We start from the raw sequence: 15,913 nt of genomic DNA, 5'->3' as shown, positions 1-15,913 counted from the left end.
AGGCATGGAGGAATACACCCATAGTCCCAGCTACGTGGGAGGCTGAGGCAGGAGGATCACTTGAATCCAGGAGATTGAGGCTGCAGTGAGCCATGATTGTGCCACTGCACTCCAGCCTCGTGACACAGTGAGACCCTGTCTCAAAAAACAAACAAACAAACAAAAGAAAAGAAAAAAAAAAAAAAGCCAAGTGCAGTGGCTTACTCCTGTAATCCCAACACTTTGAGAGGGTGAGGCAGGAGGATGGCTTGAGCCCAAGAGTTCAAATCTAGCTTGGGCATATGGCAAGACCTTGTCTCTATAAAAAATAATCATAAATAAAATTTTTTAAAGATTATTTTTCTCAGGCCAGGTGCAGTGGCTCACGCCTGTAAATCCCAGCACTTTGGGAGGCTGAGGTGGGCAGATCACGAGGTCAGATGGAGACCATCCTGGCTAACACGGTGAAAAAGATACAAAATACAAACGATTAGCTACTAAAAATACAAAAGATTAGCCGGGTGCGGTGGCGGCACCTGTAGTCCCAGCTACTCAGGAGGCTGAGGCAGGAGAATGGCATGAACCAGGGAGACGGAGCTTGCAGTGAGCCGAGATCACCACTGCACTCCAGCCTGGGCAACACAGCAAGACTCCGTCTCAGAAAAAAAAAAAAAAAAAAGATTATTTTTGTCTTTCACTATACTAGTTAACCCCTGGGTGATCATTACATTTTATTTCTTCAGTTCATTTTCATTTTCCCTGAGCCTGAAGGGTTAACCTGTCTGTGGTTGACGTGTGCACACCAGGGGGATTCTTTGTGGCTTTCCTAAGCCCACTGTAAGTCTCTTTGGAAGCAACAACTACAGCAACAAAACGCATGGCTAATAAATTTCCACTCCTAATAATAGGGTCAGTGCTATTCCATATAAAGACCATGTTCATCATGAAAACAGAGCATTGGAAAAAAAAAAAAAAAGCCGTGTTTAGCATGTGATATTAACCTAATGTTTACATGGAAGCTCTCAAAAGTGAATGTCTTTAGCTGTGTTATTATTATTGTACACAAACTCCTCAGTAATCTCTCATCAGTCTCCAAACCCTGAAAATATTTCCCAAAATGTGTCTGCCTCATTTCCTCATAGCATATAACACATGTATCCAAGGAAAACGAAGGACAGACTGGGTTTTTGCTTTGTGTGGAAACAATTTCACTTTGCTTGCAAAAGTGAAAAGGTCTGTCTGGGCTCAGCTGATAAAACAAGATGTTTTGGTTTGATAAGATTTTTCTTCTGTGTTGCTTGGTGTGGAGACATACTCAGATTCACTTAGAAAACATTTTTTATTGACTGTGACTCATTAGAAGGAATGTCATGTGCTGCCATTTCATCACCGAACAGGGAATCTTGGCCATATAGGGCCTTTGGCTCAGATAGGATTCAGGAAAGGAATAATGGGCTTCCACGGGACCAGAGGAATGCAAGTAAACACGTGGTGCCCAGCGCTCTTCTGTGTCACCTTACTGTGGTGCTGGTGGGAGCAGGCTTGCTCTTGTGACACTGAAGATTAAAACCACACCAGACCACACCAGGAGATGCTGCTTTTCCCTTAGAAGGACTGACAACCTAAGAGGACGATGTGCTCTATTAATTAAGGTTTTAGGAATTTGGAAATTTTAAAAAAGGAAATATGACAGGAAGTTCCCATACACATGCAGGCACAATAAATATAAAATACTGGCCAGGTGCGGTGGCTCACGCCTGTAATCCCAGCAACTTGGAAGCCCAAGGTGGGAGGATCACTTGAGTCCAGGAGTTTGAGACCAGCCTGGGCAACAAAGTGAGATCTCAGCTCTACAAAAAATCAAAAAATTAGCTGGGCATAATAGTATGTACCTGTAGTCTCAGCTACTCAGGAGGCTGAGACCAGAGAATTGCTTGAGCCCAGGAGGTCAAGGCTGCCGTGAACCATGTTCTTGCCACTGCACTCCTGCCTGGGTGACAGAGGAAGACCTTGTCTCAAAAATAAAAACTTAAATTTAAATTTAAAAATATGGATCAGGCACGGTGGCTCATGCCTATAATCCCAGCACTTTGGGAGGCCGAGGAGGGCAGATCACTTGAGGTCAGGAGTTAAAGTCCAGCCTGGCCAACTTGGTGAAACTTCATCTCTACTGAAAAAAAAAAAAAAAACTAGCCAGGCATGGTGGCAAGTCCCCGTAATCCAGGCTACTTGGGAGGCTGAGGCAGGAGAATCACTTGAACCTGGGAGGCGGAGGGTGCAGTGGGCTGAGATTGCACCACTGTACTCCAGTATGGGCAACACAGCAAGACCATGTCTCAAAAAAAACAAAAACGAAAAAATACCACACACAAAAAATATGGCTGGGCGCAGTGGCTTATACACCTGTAATCCCAGCACTTTGGGAGGCCAAGGCAGGAAGATTGCTTGAGCCTGGGAGTTCAAGACCAGCTTGGGCAATATAGCAAGTCCTCCGTAAAGCATAAAAATTAAAAATAAATTTTAAAAATAATAAATACAATTTTTATAAAGTACAAAGTTTATAAGGTGTTTCATAGGATTTGACTTTTTTTATGAAGTTAGTTGTGAATAAGTAAAAGACCCTAAATAAAAGGCGTACTGGATTCTATGTAGTTTTATGTCAGTCTTTAGAGTCCTGATTGCATAGAGAAAGATTAATTGAAATATGTTTAAGCCTATTTAAGAAATAAGAGGCTTTCTAATATCAGAAGAATATAATTATTTCATACCAGGAGAATATAATTATTTCATACCAGAAGAATATAATTTTTCAGCGACATTTTAAAATTATTTTTCTCCCTCCTGCACACTGATTCAGCAACATTTTTAAAAGCCTGAGTTAATGCCTCTTCAAAACAATATTTGAATATGGAATGGTTAAAAATTGAACTGGAAAACCAAAAGAAAAATCACCAAAATTCTACTTGTTATTTTATGAAAATCTTACTTGACTGATCTCCTTTACAATGCTTTATTTGCTAACCTGTCCATGAGTAACCTCCCTACAGACACCCCAAACTCTGCTTTCTCTCACGCTTACCTTTCTTGGAAGTATCTGGGATCATAAGTTGAGATACTTTACTAAGAGTGGACAATACCCTTCAATCAAGAAGTCACCACTTCAATAACTAATAGTGCCTTACATCTTTGGGACGATTTGACAGATTAATGCTACTATGTGGTGGTTAAGATACTGCCTTCTGCAAAGATAAATAATGTTGATTCACTGCGCTCCCAAAATCAAGGACCAAGCCGAAGGCATGAGGCCGGGTGATAAAGTTTATGGCTGAGAAGGCAACCAAGATTCAAACTGACTGACAGCAGAAGCCAGATGAAGGATTATGCATTTGTTCCTTGATGAGTGTGGTGAATAAACATAAAAACATCCCGAAGGCCAGCAGAGTAGAAGAGGGGTGTAAATTAAAGAAAACCACAGAGTGACAATACAACGAGCAGCGAGACAACACAATGTTTCTGTACTTCAGAGGAGGCCGAAAGGTGCACGCCTGTAGGTGGAACTGAATGGCGGGGTGCGAGGCTGAGGAGGTCCTCGAGGCTAAGTCAAGACCTGCAGGTCACCCGAGCACACTCGGTGCTGACGCTGACCCGAACCCTCCACGTCTCTCTCTGAGGCTGCTTCTGTCGGGAGTGGGATGGAGGGCCACTCTGTTCCTTAGTGCAGTGGCATCGGCGGAAGGGCAGAGCACACATCAAGATGAAGCTCTGGTGAAGAATTGATCAAAAATAGTGGCAGAGTGAGATGGAGATTTACATCAAAGGGCTGATTTATGAAGGCTTCAAAGACTTAAAAAAAAAAAAAAGAAAAGGAAGAACGTAGATTAGTTGTTGCTGAGGGCTGGAGGGGACAGAGATAGAGGCGGCAGTAGACAGATCCTTCAGGTTTCTTCTTGAGGTGATTAAATATTCTGAAATCGAGTGTTAAAGCTCTTTTGGAATTTGTCTAGCAGGTTTTCTGGTTTTCACTGCAAAACCCCCACAGTAAAAAACAGAAAGAAAAAATTATCCTAAAATTGGTTGTGGTAATGGTGGCGTATATGCGGTGAATAGGCTTTAAAATATTGGAATGTACACTTCAAACGAGTGAATTGTATGGTATGTGAATTATACATCAATAAAGCTTTTAAAAATAATAATAGAAACCTTCAAGCCACTAGAAAGGAGAGTCAATGTGGTATGAAAACAAGACTCAACATACCAACCTCAGAGGGCTATGAAGTAAAGTCAAAGATCACTGACCCCCCCAAAAGGAAAGCTATTATCAAATGCTTGGGAAAGAACTACAGGAAAACTAAATCATGGTATTCTGGTATTTCATTTCCACTCAGGAGAATTCTGCCTCTCTGTCATTTTGCGTGTGTGTATGTGTGTGACAGGGTCTTGCTCTGTCACCCAGGCTGGAATGCAATGGTGCAATCTTCGCTCACTGCAGCCTCGACCTCCCAGGTTCAAATGATCCTCCCACCTCAGCCTCCCAAGTAGGCAGGCCTACAGGCACGCCCCACCACGCTTGCTAATTTTGTTTGTCTTTTGCAGAGACGAGGCCTCACTGTGTCGCTCAAGCTGGTCTTGAACTCCTGGATTCAAGCAATCCTCCCACCTTGGTCTCCCAAAATGCTGGGATTAGAGGCATGAGCCACTGCACCCAGTCTTTCTCTGTCATGCTATTTCCAAAGCTGAATCACCTTGCCCTGTTGGAGCTCGAAAACTAAGGGTCTGACGAGGGTGTTACCGTTTGAACTCTTTCAAAGAAGGCATCGGCCATAGAGTGAGCCGCAGGAGGACGCCTCCTGTTTCCCTGCAGAATAGGGTACCGTGTTAAAGGAGTCAAGTATCCCGTCCCATCTGGAGAAAACATTCCTCAGATGAATGAACTGGAAACTGAAAACTGGAAAAGGTGATTTTATTTCTTTTTGTAATTAGGACATCATTTACAAGACTTATATTTCTTGGATGTTCCCCAAATTTCTCACATAGAGCTGGCATTACTAGAAATTTAAATACTTGCTGCTTTTAATTATATTGAATTCCACTGAGGGAGCTTAAAGGTTAGGCATTTTGTGATGGGTGTGCATTCTACTTCCAAATGTAATAGCTAGAATAGAAATTCCAGAAAAGGCAAAGTAGTTATCAAACACTGAAGCTGCTTTGAGAAATGGCTTTGTCGAGTTAACTGGTTATCATTAGATTTATCACGGTGGTTAGGAAAAACTGACCTCGTATGTGTCTCTAACAATGCCATCGTCTGCTTAGAACACTGCCCTGCGTTAGACAGCTGTAAACACAAGAACTTCCCCTCGCGAGCTCAATAACCTTAGCAACAGTTCTCTTTCCAAACAGGCCAAGAAAGATATGTTGCTTTGGGAAACTGGAAAATCAACAGACCAAAACACCCAGAAGAACTGGGTGGAGAGAAGATAGAGCAGAGGAGCAGAGTGACAGCAGCCATGGGTGCCCTTGGAGGTCTCAGTCCCAGCTCCCAACCCTGCCACCCCGGGGCCTCCACTACAATTCCCCGCCCGGCCCTGCACACAAGGGCTGCAAAAATGGTGAGGAGAAAGGAGATTGCAAATGAATTCATCCCCAAGTTATAAACAGGGTTCATGAAACTTTAGTAAAATCTATTTTAAAATTTTTACTTTGATCTATAGACATGCGACTTGAACCAGATTCTTTCAGATGCCAAATGTTCTCTTTCTGTGTGCATTTGCAAGGATGGGCTCCACTGCTGAAGTGGGCTAACGGATCCTTATGAGCAATGAGTCCTGTGTGTGTTCATTAGGAATGTTCCGTGGATGAATAAGTAGCTGGGAAATGAGTCAATCAGTTTCTTCCTTTCTGTTCCATACTAGTAGTTCTGAAGCTGCCAATGTGTCCCAAATATAACTAGGTATCTTTAGAGTCCTTTTTGTTTTTCTTGAGACAAGGTCTTGTTCTGTTGCCCAGGCTGGAGCTCAGTGGTGGGATCGTAGCTCACGGCAGCCTTGAACTCCTGGGCTCAAGCCATCCTCTGGTCTCAGCCTCCCAAAGGGCTAGGATTATAGCTGTGAACCACCACACCCTGCTTTAGAGTACTTCGTTTTTATACATATATGTTATTTCTTTTTTATTGTTGTTTTTCTTTAAGAGTCTTTTTACTTTTGGTTTGGTGTTTTTGTTTTTTTGGTTTTTTTCTTTGAGACAGAGTCTCACTCTGTCACCCAGGTTGGAATGCAGTGGTGCAATCTCAGCTCACTGCAACCTCTGCCTCCCAGGTTCAAGTGATTCTCCTGCCTCCGCCTCCTGAGTAGCTGGAATGACAGGTGCCTGCCACCACACCAGGCTAATTTTTGTATTTAGGAGAGACAGGGTTTCACCATGTTGGCCAGGCTAGTCTCCAACTCCTGACCTCAGGTGATCCACCCACTTCAGCCTCCCAAAGTGCTGGGATTACAGGTATGAGCCACCTCCACCCGGCCATAATAGTCTTTCTGAAATTAAGCAAAACTAATCAGTGTTCAGAATGACTGGAGTAACTTTCTAAACCTGAAAATTCCTAAACACTCAGGGAGGAAATAACATGTTCAATAGTGTAATCATTTCCTTCTCTACGATTCTTCCTACTCCCACATTTGTAAAGTAGTACTTTACTTTTTTTATTTATCTATTTATTTAATAATTTCAACTTTTATTCCAGATTCAGCGGGTACACGTACCGGTTTGTTACATATGTATATTGCACGATGCTGAGATATGAATGGTCTTGTCACTTAGGTGGCAAGCATTAGAGTAATTTAAAAATGCTATTTGAGTGACATCATTGTCTTCTGTACTCTCGTCTTGAGCAAAAGAAACCATTCTGATTGCCTAACTTGTTTATACTTCTCAAAATACTTTCATATGTGTTTGATGCCCACAACTAAGACAGGGTGATACAGTCCACTCTAATCCATCCAGCAATGCCAGGGATGATTACCAAGGAGGTATTGATATAACGGAATGTTACCACACCTTTTAAAAATCTGTTGGAATAACAATCTTTCTAAAATACATTGCAACAAAGAAATGTACATTAAAATATGAGTGCTTTTAAAAATTTTTCCTATCATACAAGGATTTTAAAAACTATCATACTCAGCTTCAGAGAGGATTCAAGGGAAAAGATCCTCCTAGACATTCCTAATGGGAGAGTGAATTCTGACATTTTGGGAAGGTGATTTGAGAATATGGATCGAGATGTTCAACCCATTAACCCCACAATCCTTTTGTCCTTTTAATAAATATTAAAAGTGGCTGGTGTGGTGGCTCATGCCTGTAATCCTAGCACTTTGGGAGGCCCAGGTGGAAGGATGGCTTGAGCCCAGGAGTTTGAGACCAGCCTGGGCAACACAGCGAGACCCTCATAAAAAAGATTAGCCGAGCGTTGTGGTGCACACCTGTAGTCCCAGCTACTCGGAGGGCTGAGGCAAGAGAATTGCTTGAGCCAGGGAAGTCAAGGCTGCAGTGAGCCGTGATTGCACCACTACTTCAGGCTGGGTGGCAGAGAGAGACCCTGTCTCAAAAACTAATAATAAAATTTAAAAATTTAAAAAAGCGTGCCAACCACTGTCCGGTCACTCAAGGTACGCAGGTGAACAACAAAAGCCAGCTCTCTGCTCTCAGGAAGCTTACATTCTAATGAAGAGAGAGTAAGACAATACATATGTATACAGATAAAGAAGATAAATTCAGACACAACGCATCCTAGGAAGAGAAGCAAGCGTGGATACGACGACCCTAAAGGCGAGGGAGAAGGTTGCTTTGCTTGGTGCTCAATAAAGACCCCTGTGGCGAATGGCCAGTGCTCCCACCAATCCAGCCTCCACTCAGCATTCATAAGAGAGCCACTAGCCAGGCGTCGTGGCACACACCTGTAGTTCCAGCTACTAAGGGAGGCCGAGGCAGGAGGATCACTTGAGCCCAGAGGTCCCAGCCTGCAGTGAGCTATGATCGTGCCACTGCACTGTAGCCTGGGTAACAGAATGAGATCCTGTCTCCTAAAAGAAGAGAGAAAGAAAGAGAGCCTCTACTAAAAGCAAACCCTGAAACCCAACCTACTTTCCCCAAGGGCAGGACAGCCACATGAGGTGCGAGAGAAGTTGTTGGGCGATGTTTCCAGAAATGCTTCTTTAAATGTGAGACAGTCTCAGGCCAACTGTATATAATACTATTTTAGATATATCTGAGAAAATTTGAATTTAAAAAGAAGTTAAGGGCAAGGAGAAATGCAATTCTGGATTAGATGTTGCTCTGAAACTTTATGTTCTCTGCTTCCTCCACGTTTTTAGCCATAAAGCTTTGAGTGAAATTGTTCAAGGTTTAGTGGAAACTTCTTGCTTGGGGGAAGAAGACTGTTGAGGGAAGAATGTTATATAATATTTGTGTGTGGCCAGGTGTGGTGGTTCACGCCTGTAATCCCAGCACTTTGGGAGGCTGAGGCGGGCGGATCATGAGGTCAGGAGATCAAGACCATCCTGGCTAACACGTGAAACCTGTCTCTACTAAAAAATACAAAAAATTAGCCGGGCATGGTGGTGGGCACCTGTAGTCCCAGCTATTCGGGAGGCTGAGGCAGGAGAATGGCGTGAACCCGGGAGGCGGAGCTTGCAGTGAGCAGAGATAGCACCACTGCACTCCAGCCTGGGCAACAGAGCGAGACTCTGTCTCAAACAAACAAAAAAAAAACTTGTGTGTATATGTGTGTGTGTGTGTGTGTGTGTGTGTGTGTGTGTGTATTTGCAGCATAACTCTCTATGCTCATATGTATGGGAAAATTGTAGAATAAGTGAAAGAAGCAAAATGAGGTAGAAAAACCTGCTGGGGCAGGAGTTTGTTGACTTGGAGACCTGTCCTGGTTCTGCTCAGACTAGCTGTGTAATCTTGAAATCATTCAGTTAATACCGTGGAAACCAGCTTCTTTAAAACTTGAGGAGATTGTACTGGATCATCTGTAAGGCCTTATCTATGTTATGGAAGGTCTTGTCACCTTTTTTTTTTCTTTTTTTGAGACAGGGTCTCACTCTGTTGCTCAGGCTGGAGTGCAGTGGTGCGATCTTGGCTCACTGCAGCCTTGAGGTCCTGGGCTCAGGTGATCCTCTCACCTAAGTCTAAGTCTCCTCAGTAGCAAGGACAATAGGTGCATGCCATCATGCCCAGCTAATTTTTGCATCTTTTGTAAAGATGGGGTTTCACCATGTTGCCCAGGCTGGGTCACCTTTCTTTTTTCCCTCCTACTATTGACATTGCACACACACACACACACACACACACTCGCGCGCACATAGGTTAAAAATGAAATCCCACCATGACCTTTATAATAAACAAATGCATAGAGCAGGAAAATTCCAGTCATAAAATAATGGACTCTTGATATCTAGAAAACTTAATACAGATTTCAGGCTGATACAGTAATGTGTATACAGTCTTTGAGTATAACATACTTCATGTGTATGAATGACGTATCCTGTAGCTAAATCAACAATGAGGGCTTACATTTGTATAGGTCTTTAGTGTTCACAAAACAATTTTATGTCATAACACTCGCAATTTTGGAGACTCACGCAATTTTTAGAAATAGGTAGGGCAATGAGAATGATTGCCTTTTACTGAGGCTTAGAAGCGTAAAATGGCTTGGCCAGGTTTATGCAGCAATGGGCAGCCATCAAATCTTCTCCCAGTTCATGGGCATTTATTCCCATCTGCCACATTGCAAGGCAGCTGGAATGGCTGTCACCGTTCATGCTTCCTTCACCCCTCACTCCACTGCAGCTCAGCTGAGGCCACTGAGAACATCAGAACAGCGAGGCAATGTGATCACCAACTTTCCCAAAATAGAAGCCACCACAGAGATAAACCAGCCAACTGTTTCCCACTCAACTCACCCGCTTGTCACATTTTATTCTCTGCAGTGGGGTCTGCCAGACCTCTTATTTCTTCCTTTCTTTTAAATTTCAGGTAAGAAACTAGAATACTTAAAATGTTAAATCCCTTCCTTTAAAAACAATGACTGGTACTCATAACTGAACACTCCTTGAAAATATCCCACATCTTCACAAAGTCATGCATCTGATTCCTTTCTGCCAGTAATTTGTCACCCTCCTTCACCGCGCCCAACAACCCAAAGGCCAGGTGAACACGAAATCGAATCACTGCCAGTGTTGGCGACTTCAAAAGTCATCAGGTGTTCACCGGTTGCTCTGAAAATCCATCTTTGCATTGTGACCATTTTATTGGCAGAGTCCTCAAACTCTTGTTTTCTTGTTATCCAACACATGGGATCATCGGGGAGCCTGCTGTGTCACAGACGTCCATCTGTGGACACTAACTCTGAGACGACCACCAACCACTTAAAGGACAAGAAGCAAGTTGTGTAGTGGAGAAAGGGGAAGAGATGCCCCTGCTAGTGGGAATCCCAGTGAAGAAATGGGGAGATGAGGCTGACGATGAGGAGGACAAAGAAGAGGAAGAAGGTGGGGAGGAAGGGCAGGAGGAAGAAGGTGGAGGCGAGGAAGAGGGTGGAGATGAATGAAGAAGCTAAGGCCCCTGGTGGCAAGATAAAGAAGATGCTGGTGTTGATATCGCGAAGCAGAAGATGAGGAGGATAACCAGACAGCAGAAAAGTCAAAGAAAAAAAAGGTGGCCATGACCTATTCACCCTCCACTTCCTGTCTCAGAAACTAGACATGGTCATCTTGGAGAGAGGGGCCCAGCCACTGCAGATAGCGCCACCTGCTGGTGACACACTCTCCACCACCCGCCCAAAACCACAACTTGAGTTTGCAGCAGGAGAGGAAAAAAGAATCAAAACTTCCAACCCCTGCCTTTTTTTTTTAAAAAAAGTCATTTTAAAAGAGAGATTTGTTAGTATTTTTGAGTTTCCTTTTATATTTTTGCATATATTGTCAAGAGTCCGCCATTTTTAATGATCAAACCAGCCTCCTGAGCATCTTCTGTGCAACTTCTGACTTTACTTGTGGTGTGACCAAGTTCGTTATCACCTCAAAGGACAAAAGAAAACTCGTAGAAAGAAGCAAAAACAATTAAACAATCTTATTCTGAGCATTCCACTAACTTTTTTTATACATGCATTTAGCTGTACTATAGATGGTTGGTTTGTATGAGACGGTTAAAAAGGCCAACGATAAAAGATGTATTTATTTATTTACTTATTTGTCTTTGAAGTTGCTATTTTTTTTTTTTTTTTTTGGTCTATTTCACGGATGTGGGAAACAATGTTGTCCAACGATGAACTGGAATTTTATTATGCTGAGTTGTTCTAACAACAACAGCAAAAAAGATATCATGCATAAATCTTGTATAAGATCCACATGTGGTTGCCAAGATAGAAATAACTATCCTAATTCAATTAAGTAAAGTTAAACAGAAGACAGTACTTTTAGGGACCATTTCTATAGTTCGCTACTAGAGAAGTTTCTCTAAACATGTAGAGAAAAAAATGTTCAACAGGAATATATGAAGATCATCAAAGAATGGACCAAACGCCACAATGTCATTATCATTTTTATTCATCATCTCATTAACATGGATAAAAGAGTTGCCCCTTCTGAGTTCTCATGGCAGGGATTAGTTATCATGCCCTTCATACCTGAAGCAAGCCCCATGAGTAAATGTGTTTCTGGTTTAACTCTGGAAATGCTCAGACATTAGTTAAGGGACGACGGGGCACAGAGCAACCTATGAGGTCTTAAATAGAAACTGTCCGTGGCTCCACCCTTTCTCTCGGCGCACATTCACTCCATCAGGAAATCCCATCAGCTCTGCCGGATTCCTGGATCTTTTCACTCACCAGCTCCAGGGCCACGTGAGGGCTCTGGGTAATTTGCAGCCTCTGTCTGCTCCGCCCTCTCCTCCAGCTCCTGCCTTTGACCCCCTGCAGTCTGTTTTGAGTGCAGCAGCCAGCCAGAGCTACTCTTTTCAAACGCCAGACAGATCTCATCACTCTTGTGGCTGAAAACGTTCTGGTCCTCCCATTTCACCCTTAGGAAAGCTCAAATGCTCGCAACGGCCCCCAAGACCCTATGAGATCCACCCCTTGGACTTCTCTGACATCAACTCCTATTCCTCCGATTGCTTGCCCCGTTTTGGACATCCTGGTTTCCTACTGTTCTTCCCCATGGTTGGTGCCTCTGCCAGACGCAGTGTCCCCAGGCAGCTCCCAGGGCTCTCTCACCTCCTTGCTGGGCTCTGTCCTGACCACACTTTACATCTGCAGCAGGTTTCAACCTCCAGTTTTCGCCAAACCACCCCCAACCCTTGATGCTCATTTTCTTAAAGCAATGAACATCTTTTAATTTATTTCACAACAGACTTAATGATGTTTACTTTCTTCCTGTCCTCACTAGAATGTACAGTCCATAAAAAGAGGAATTTTTGTCTTTTTCACTGTGCCTAAAACAGTGTCTGGCTCATAGAGAGCCCATAAAAAATATCTGATGAATCAGCAAATGACTAGATGCCTAACATTTGTTTTGCAAACCACAAATTAGTTAACAACTGTGATTTCTAAACTTGGACCTCAAAAGTGATGGAGTCTGTGAGCCACATGCTGGGTCTTCTAGGTGGTGATTGGAGTTGTTGCCAATCCCTGGTGGGTTTCATTCTGCAATTACAAGTTGTATGAGGCAGCACAGCCCACAGCTGGGCAAAGCACCTGAAAAAAATAAGTGGCTAACAGGTACACAGGAACCAGGCACAGTGGCTCACGTCAGTAATTCCAGCACTTTGGGAGGCTGAGGCAGGAGGATCACTTGAACCCAAGAGGTCAAGGCTACAGTGAGCAGTGATTGCACCACCATACTCCAGCCTGGGCGACAGAGTGAGACCCTGTCTCAAATAAAACAAAACAAAACAAAAAACAAAAAAAAACAGGCCGGTGTGGTGGCTCAGGCTTGTAATCCTAGCACTTTGGGAGGCCGAGGCAGGCAGATCACTTGAGGTCAGGAGTTTGAGATCAGTCTGGCCAACATGGCAAAATCCCATCTCTATAAAAAACACAAAAATTAGCCAGGTATGGTGGTGCCCCCTGTAGTTCCAGCTACTCAGGAGGCTGAGGAAGAAGAATCACTTGAACTCGGAAGACAGAGGTTACAGTGAGCCGAGATCTCACCATGGCACTCCAGTCTGGGTGCAGAGCAACACTTTGTCTCAAAAAACCAACAGACAATTACATGGGGAAAGTGTTCCCGTGAAACTGACGGGATAGTCAAAATGGACGGGTAATCCAAAGTGTTTGATTACATCAAAAATAATCAGGGAAGTATTTATCAAATCAATACAACCATTTTCCAGCTATTACGTTGGTAAAAGTTTTTAAAAACTATAATAATGCTGGCAAAGGAATGAAAAAAAATGCACCTTTAGACCTTGCCTTTTAGAAAACAGAGCCCTTTGCGAAGTTATTTGAAAAATGGACCAAAAGCTTTAAGATGTTCAGGAATTAATTTGTGGGAATTTACCCTAAATTTGGAAACATCTTTATGGACAAATATTTTATTTACAGATGCCTTTATAAAAGCCAAACTTGAAAGCAACCTATATGACTGGCCATAAGAACATGGTTAAGCGAACTATACATGGCTCATTAACTCGATCCTGTTTTTAGTGACTCATTAATAGTTTAACAATGTAGGAAAGTCCTAATGTGATGCTATATAACCCCTTACCCCAACAGATCAGGGGAAAAAGGTCAAATAGCAACAGAGGTAGGAGCAAGACAGAGCTGGTGCTCCTGCATTCTCGGACTTCAGGGAGTGCCCCATCCATCTGCTCCCAAATCCCCGGAGGCAGTGTCTTCCGCTTCCAGCGGACCCAAAAACCTTTCCATTTCCAAACTCTTCTTCACGATGCCTCCTCTAAGCTCCAGGAACCCACAGCACATAGGCACCCTGTGAGATCTAAGAGCTTCTGAGGAACGTATATGAATTAGGATCCAGAGTAACAATGTTGGAGCTCAGAAAGTGATGCCCCAAAGTGAAGGCCTTAGGAGTGACGTTTCTCTCTGACCTTCCCCTGCCTTTCTATCTCTTGTCCCTCATTCTTCCCTGAGGCAAGCCATAGAAACTGGTATTCCTCTTCCCTAAGGCGGGCCATAGAAACCAGAACCCCTTTCCCTCAAAGCCTTAAACATATTCCTCTCTTGACCAGGCATGGTGGCTCATGCCTGTAATCCCAGGGCTTTGGGAGGCTGACGAGGGAGGATCACTTGAGGCCAGTTCAAGACCAGCCTGGCCAACATGGCAAAACCCCATTTGTATTAAAAATACAAAAAATTAGCCAGGCATGGTGGCGGGCACCTGTAATCCCAGCTACTTGGGAGGTTGAGGCACCAGAATGGCTTGAACCAGGGAGGCAGAGGTTGCAGTGAGCCAAGATCCCACCACTGCACTCCAGCCTGGGCAACATTTCAGTGTATCAGCTGGTCATAAATAAAGCCCCTCATTCCAGAGGGGGTCCTGCCCTACACCAAGGAAGAAGAAATGCTGCAACCCAGAGGCCAACAAGAATCTGAACAGGCAAGCCTGGCTAGGTTTCCCCATTCAGTTTATTACCATCAGCTCTGTTAAATCAAGTCTCCTAAGGCTCTCTCCTTACATATTTTTTTTTTGAGACGGAGTCTTGCTCTCTCGCCCAGGCTGGAGTGCAGTGGCCGGATCTCCGCTCACTGCAAGCTCCGCCTCCCGGGTTTATGCCATTCTCCTGCCTCAGCCTCCGGAGTAGCTGGGACTACAGGCGCCCGCCACCTCGCCCGGCTAGTTTTTTGTATTTTTTAAAATAGAGACAGGATTTCACCGTGTTAGCCAGGATGGTCTCGATCTCCTGACCTCGTGATCTGCCCGTCGGCCTCCCAAAGTGCTGGGATTACAGGCTTGAGCCACCGCACCCGGCCTCTCCTTACATATTTTAAGTTTGACCTAAAGTACCTCACGAACTATACCTGAATGGAGTTGTAAACAGACTGTAGTTTACTCTTGTGCCAATCACTGAGTTTTGGCCAATCAAATGTGGCCAACCGTTTAAATTGCATTCAAATAAGGCAAACACTAAGCTATAACCAATCTTCCTGTCTCTGTGCCTCACTTCCATTTTCTGTATGTCACTTTCTTTTTTCTGTCCACAAATGTTCCACCACGGGCCTGTGCTGGAGTCTCTGAGCCTCCTCTGGCTCAGGCGGCTGCTGATTCCCGAATTGTTGTTTACTCAATTAAACTCCGTGAAATTTAATTCAGCCGAAGTTTTTCTTTTAACAGTTTATACCCTTTTTGTCTAATCACATTTCTATTTACTATGTGTTTCTTTTATTTATTTATTTATTATTTATTTTTGAGACAGAGTCTTGCTTTGTCACCCAGGCTGGAGTGCAATGGCGCGATCTCCGCTCACTGCAGCCTCGACATCCCGGGTTCAAGCGATTCTCCTGCTTCAGCCTCCTGAGTAGCTGGGATTACAGTTGCCCGCCGCCACCGCGCCTGGCTAATTTCTGTATTTTTAGTAGAAATGGGGATTTGCCATGTTGGCCAGCCTGGTCTCAAACTCCTGGCCTCAAGTGATCTGCCCCCCTTGGCCCCCCAAAGTGCTGGGATTACAGGCGTGGCCATGGTGCCTGGCTCAATCACATTTCTACATGGCTGTGCCTGCTTCCTTGACCCTAAATGTAAACATGGATAGGTTACTCTGGGTCTTTGGGTCTTTATCCTGAAGCCTCTTGTGCCACATAAAACTATGATCAAATACATTTGTTGTGCTGTTTTCTTGGTAACCTGTCTTTTGTTGTAGGGGTGTCAGCCATAAGCCTTACCATGGGGAGGAAAGGGACCACCCCCTTTCTGACCCTACAATCCTC

General features: G+C 43.9%; 1 protein-coding gene, 1 long non-coding RNA gene, 1 other non-coding gene and 1 pseudogene across 7 annotated transcripts in view; 3 read left to right on the top strand and 1 right to left on the bottom strand.

Annotated features, from left to right (window-relative positions):
- ERI1 (exoribonuclease 1) overlaps nucleotides 1-15,913 on the bottom strand; it is a 170,305-nt gene that overhangs the window by 100,438 nt on the left and 53,954 nt on the right. The window contains exon 7 of one of the 5 annotated variants that reach the window (XM_033176806.1): nucleotides 3,269-3,741. The exons of the other annotated variants lie outside the window; for them this stretch is intronic. Coding sequence (XP_033032697.1) covers nucleotides 3,580-3,741 — 162 coding nt within the window. The 3' untranslated portion in view covers nucleotides 3,269-3,579. Of the gene's footprint in view, nucleotides 1-3,268; nucleotides 3,742-15,913 lie in introns of those variants that run through there. 5 annotated transcript variants of the gene reach the window in all.
- LOC117063548 lies at nucleotides 3,953-4,014 on the top strand. The gene has a single exon (XR_004428983.1). It is a non-coding gene; the product is annotated as a U7 small nuclear RNA (small nuclear RNA).
- Nucleotides 4,493-15,473, top strand: LOC117063065. Its single transcript, XR_004428709.1, has 3 exons — nucleotides 4,493-4,933; nucleotides 5,377-5,585; nucleotides 15,423-15,473. It is a non-coding gene; the product is annotated as an uncharacterized LOC117063065 (long non-coding RNA).
- On the top strand, nucleotides 11,438-11,623 carry LOC117063572 (annotated as a pseudogene).

The sequence above is a fragment of the Trachypithecus francoisi genome, unplaced genomic scaffold, assembly GCF_009764315.1.
Source record: "Trachypithecus francoisi isolate TF-2019V2 unplaced genomic scaffold, Tfra_2.0 Contig01554, whole genome shotgun sequence".
NCBI classification, from domain to species: domain Eukaryota; kingdom Metazoa; phylum Chordata; class Mammalia; order Primates; family Cercopithecidae; genus Trachypithecus; species Trachypithecus francoisi.
Note: the sequence above shows the minus strand (reverse complement) of the source record. Positions and strands in the feature narration are given on the sequence as shown.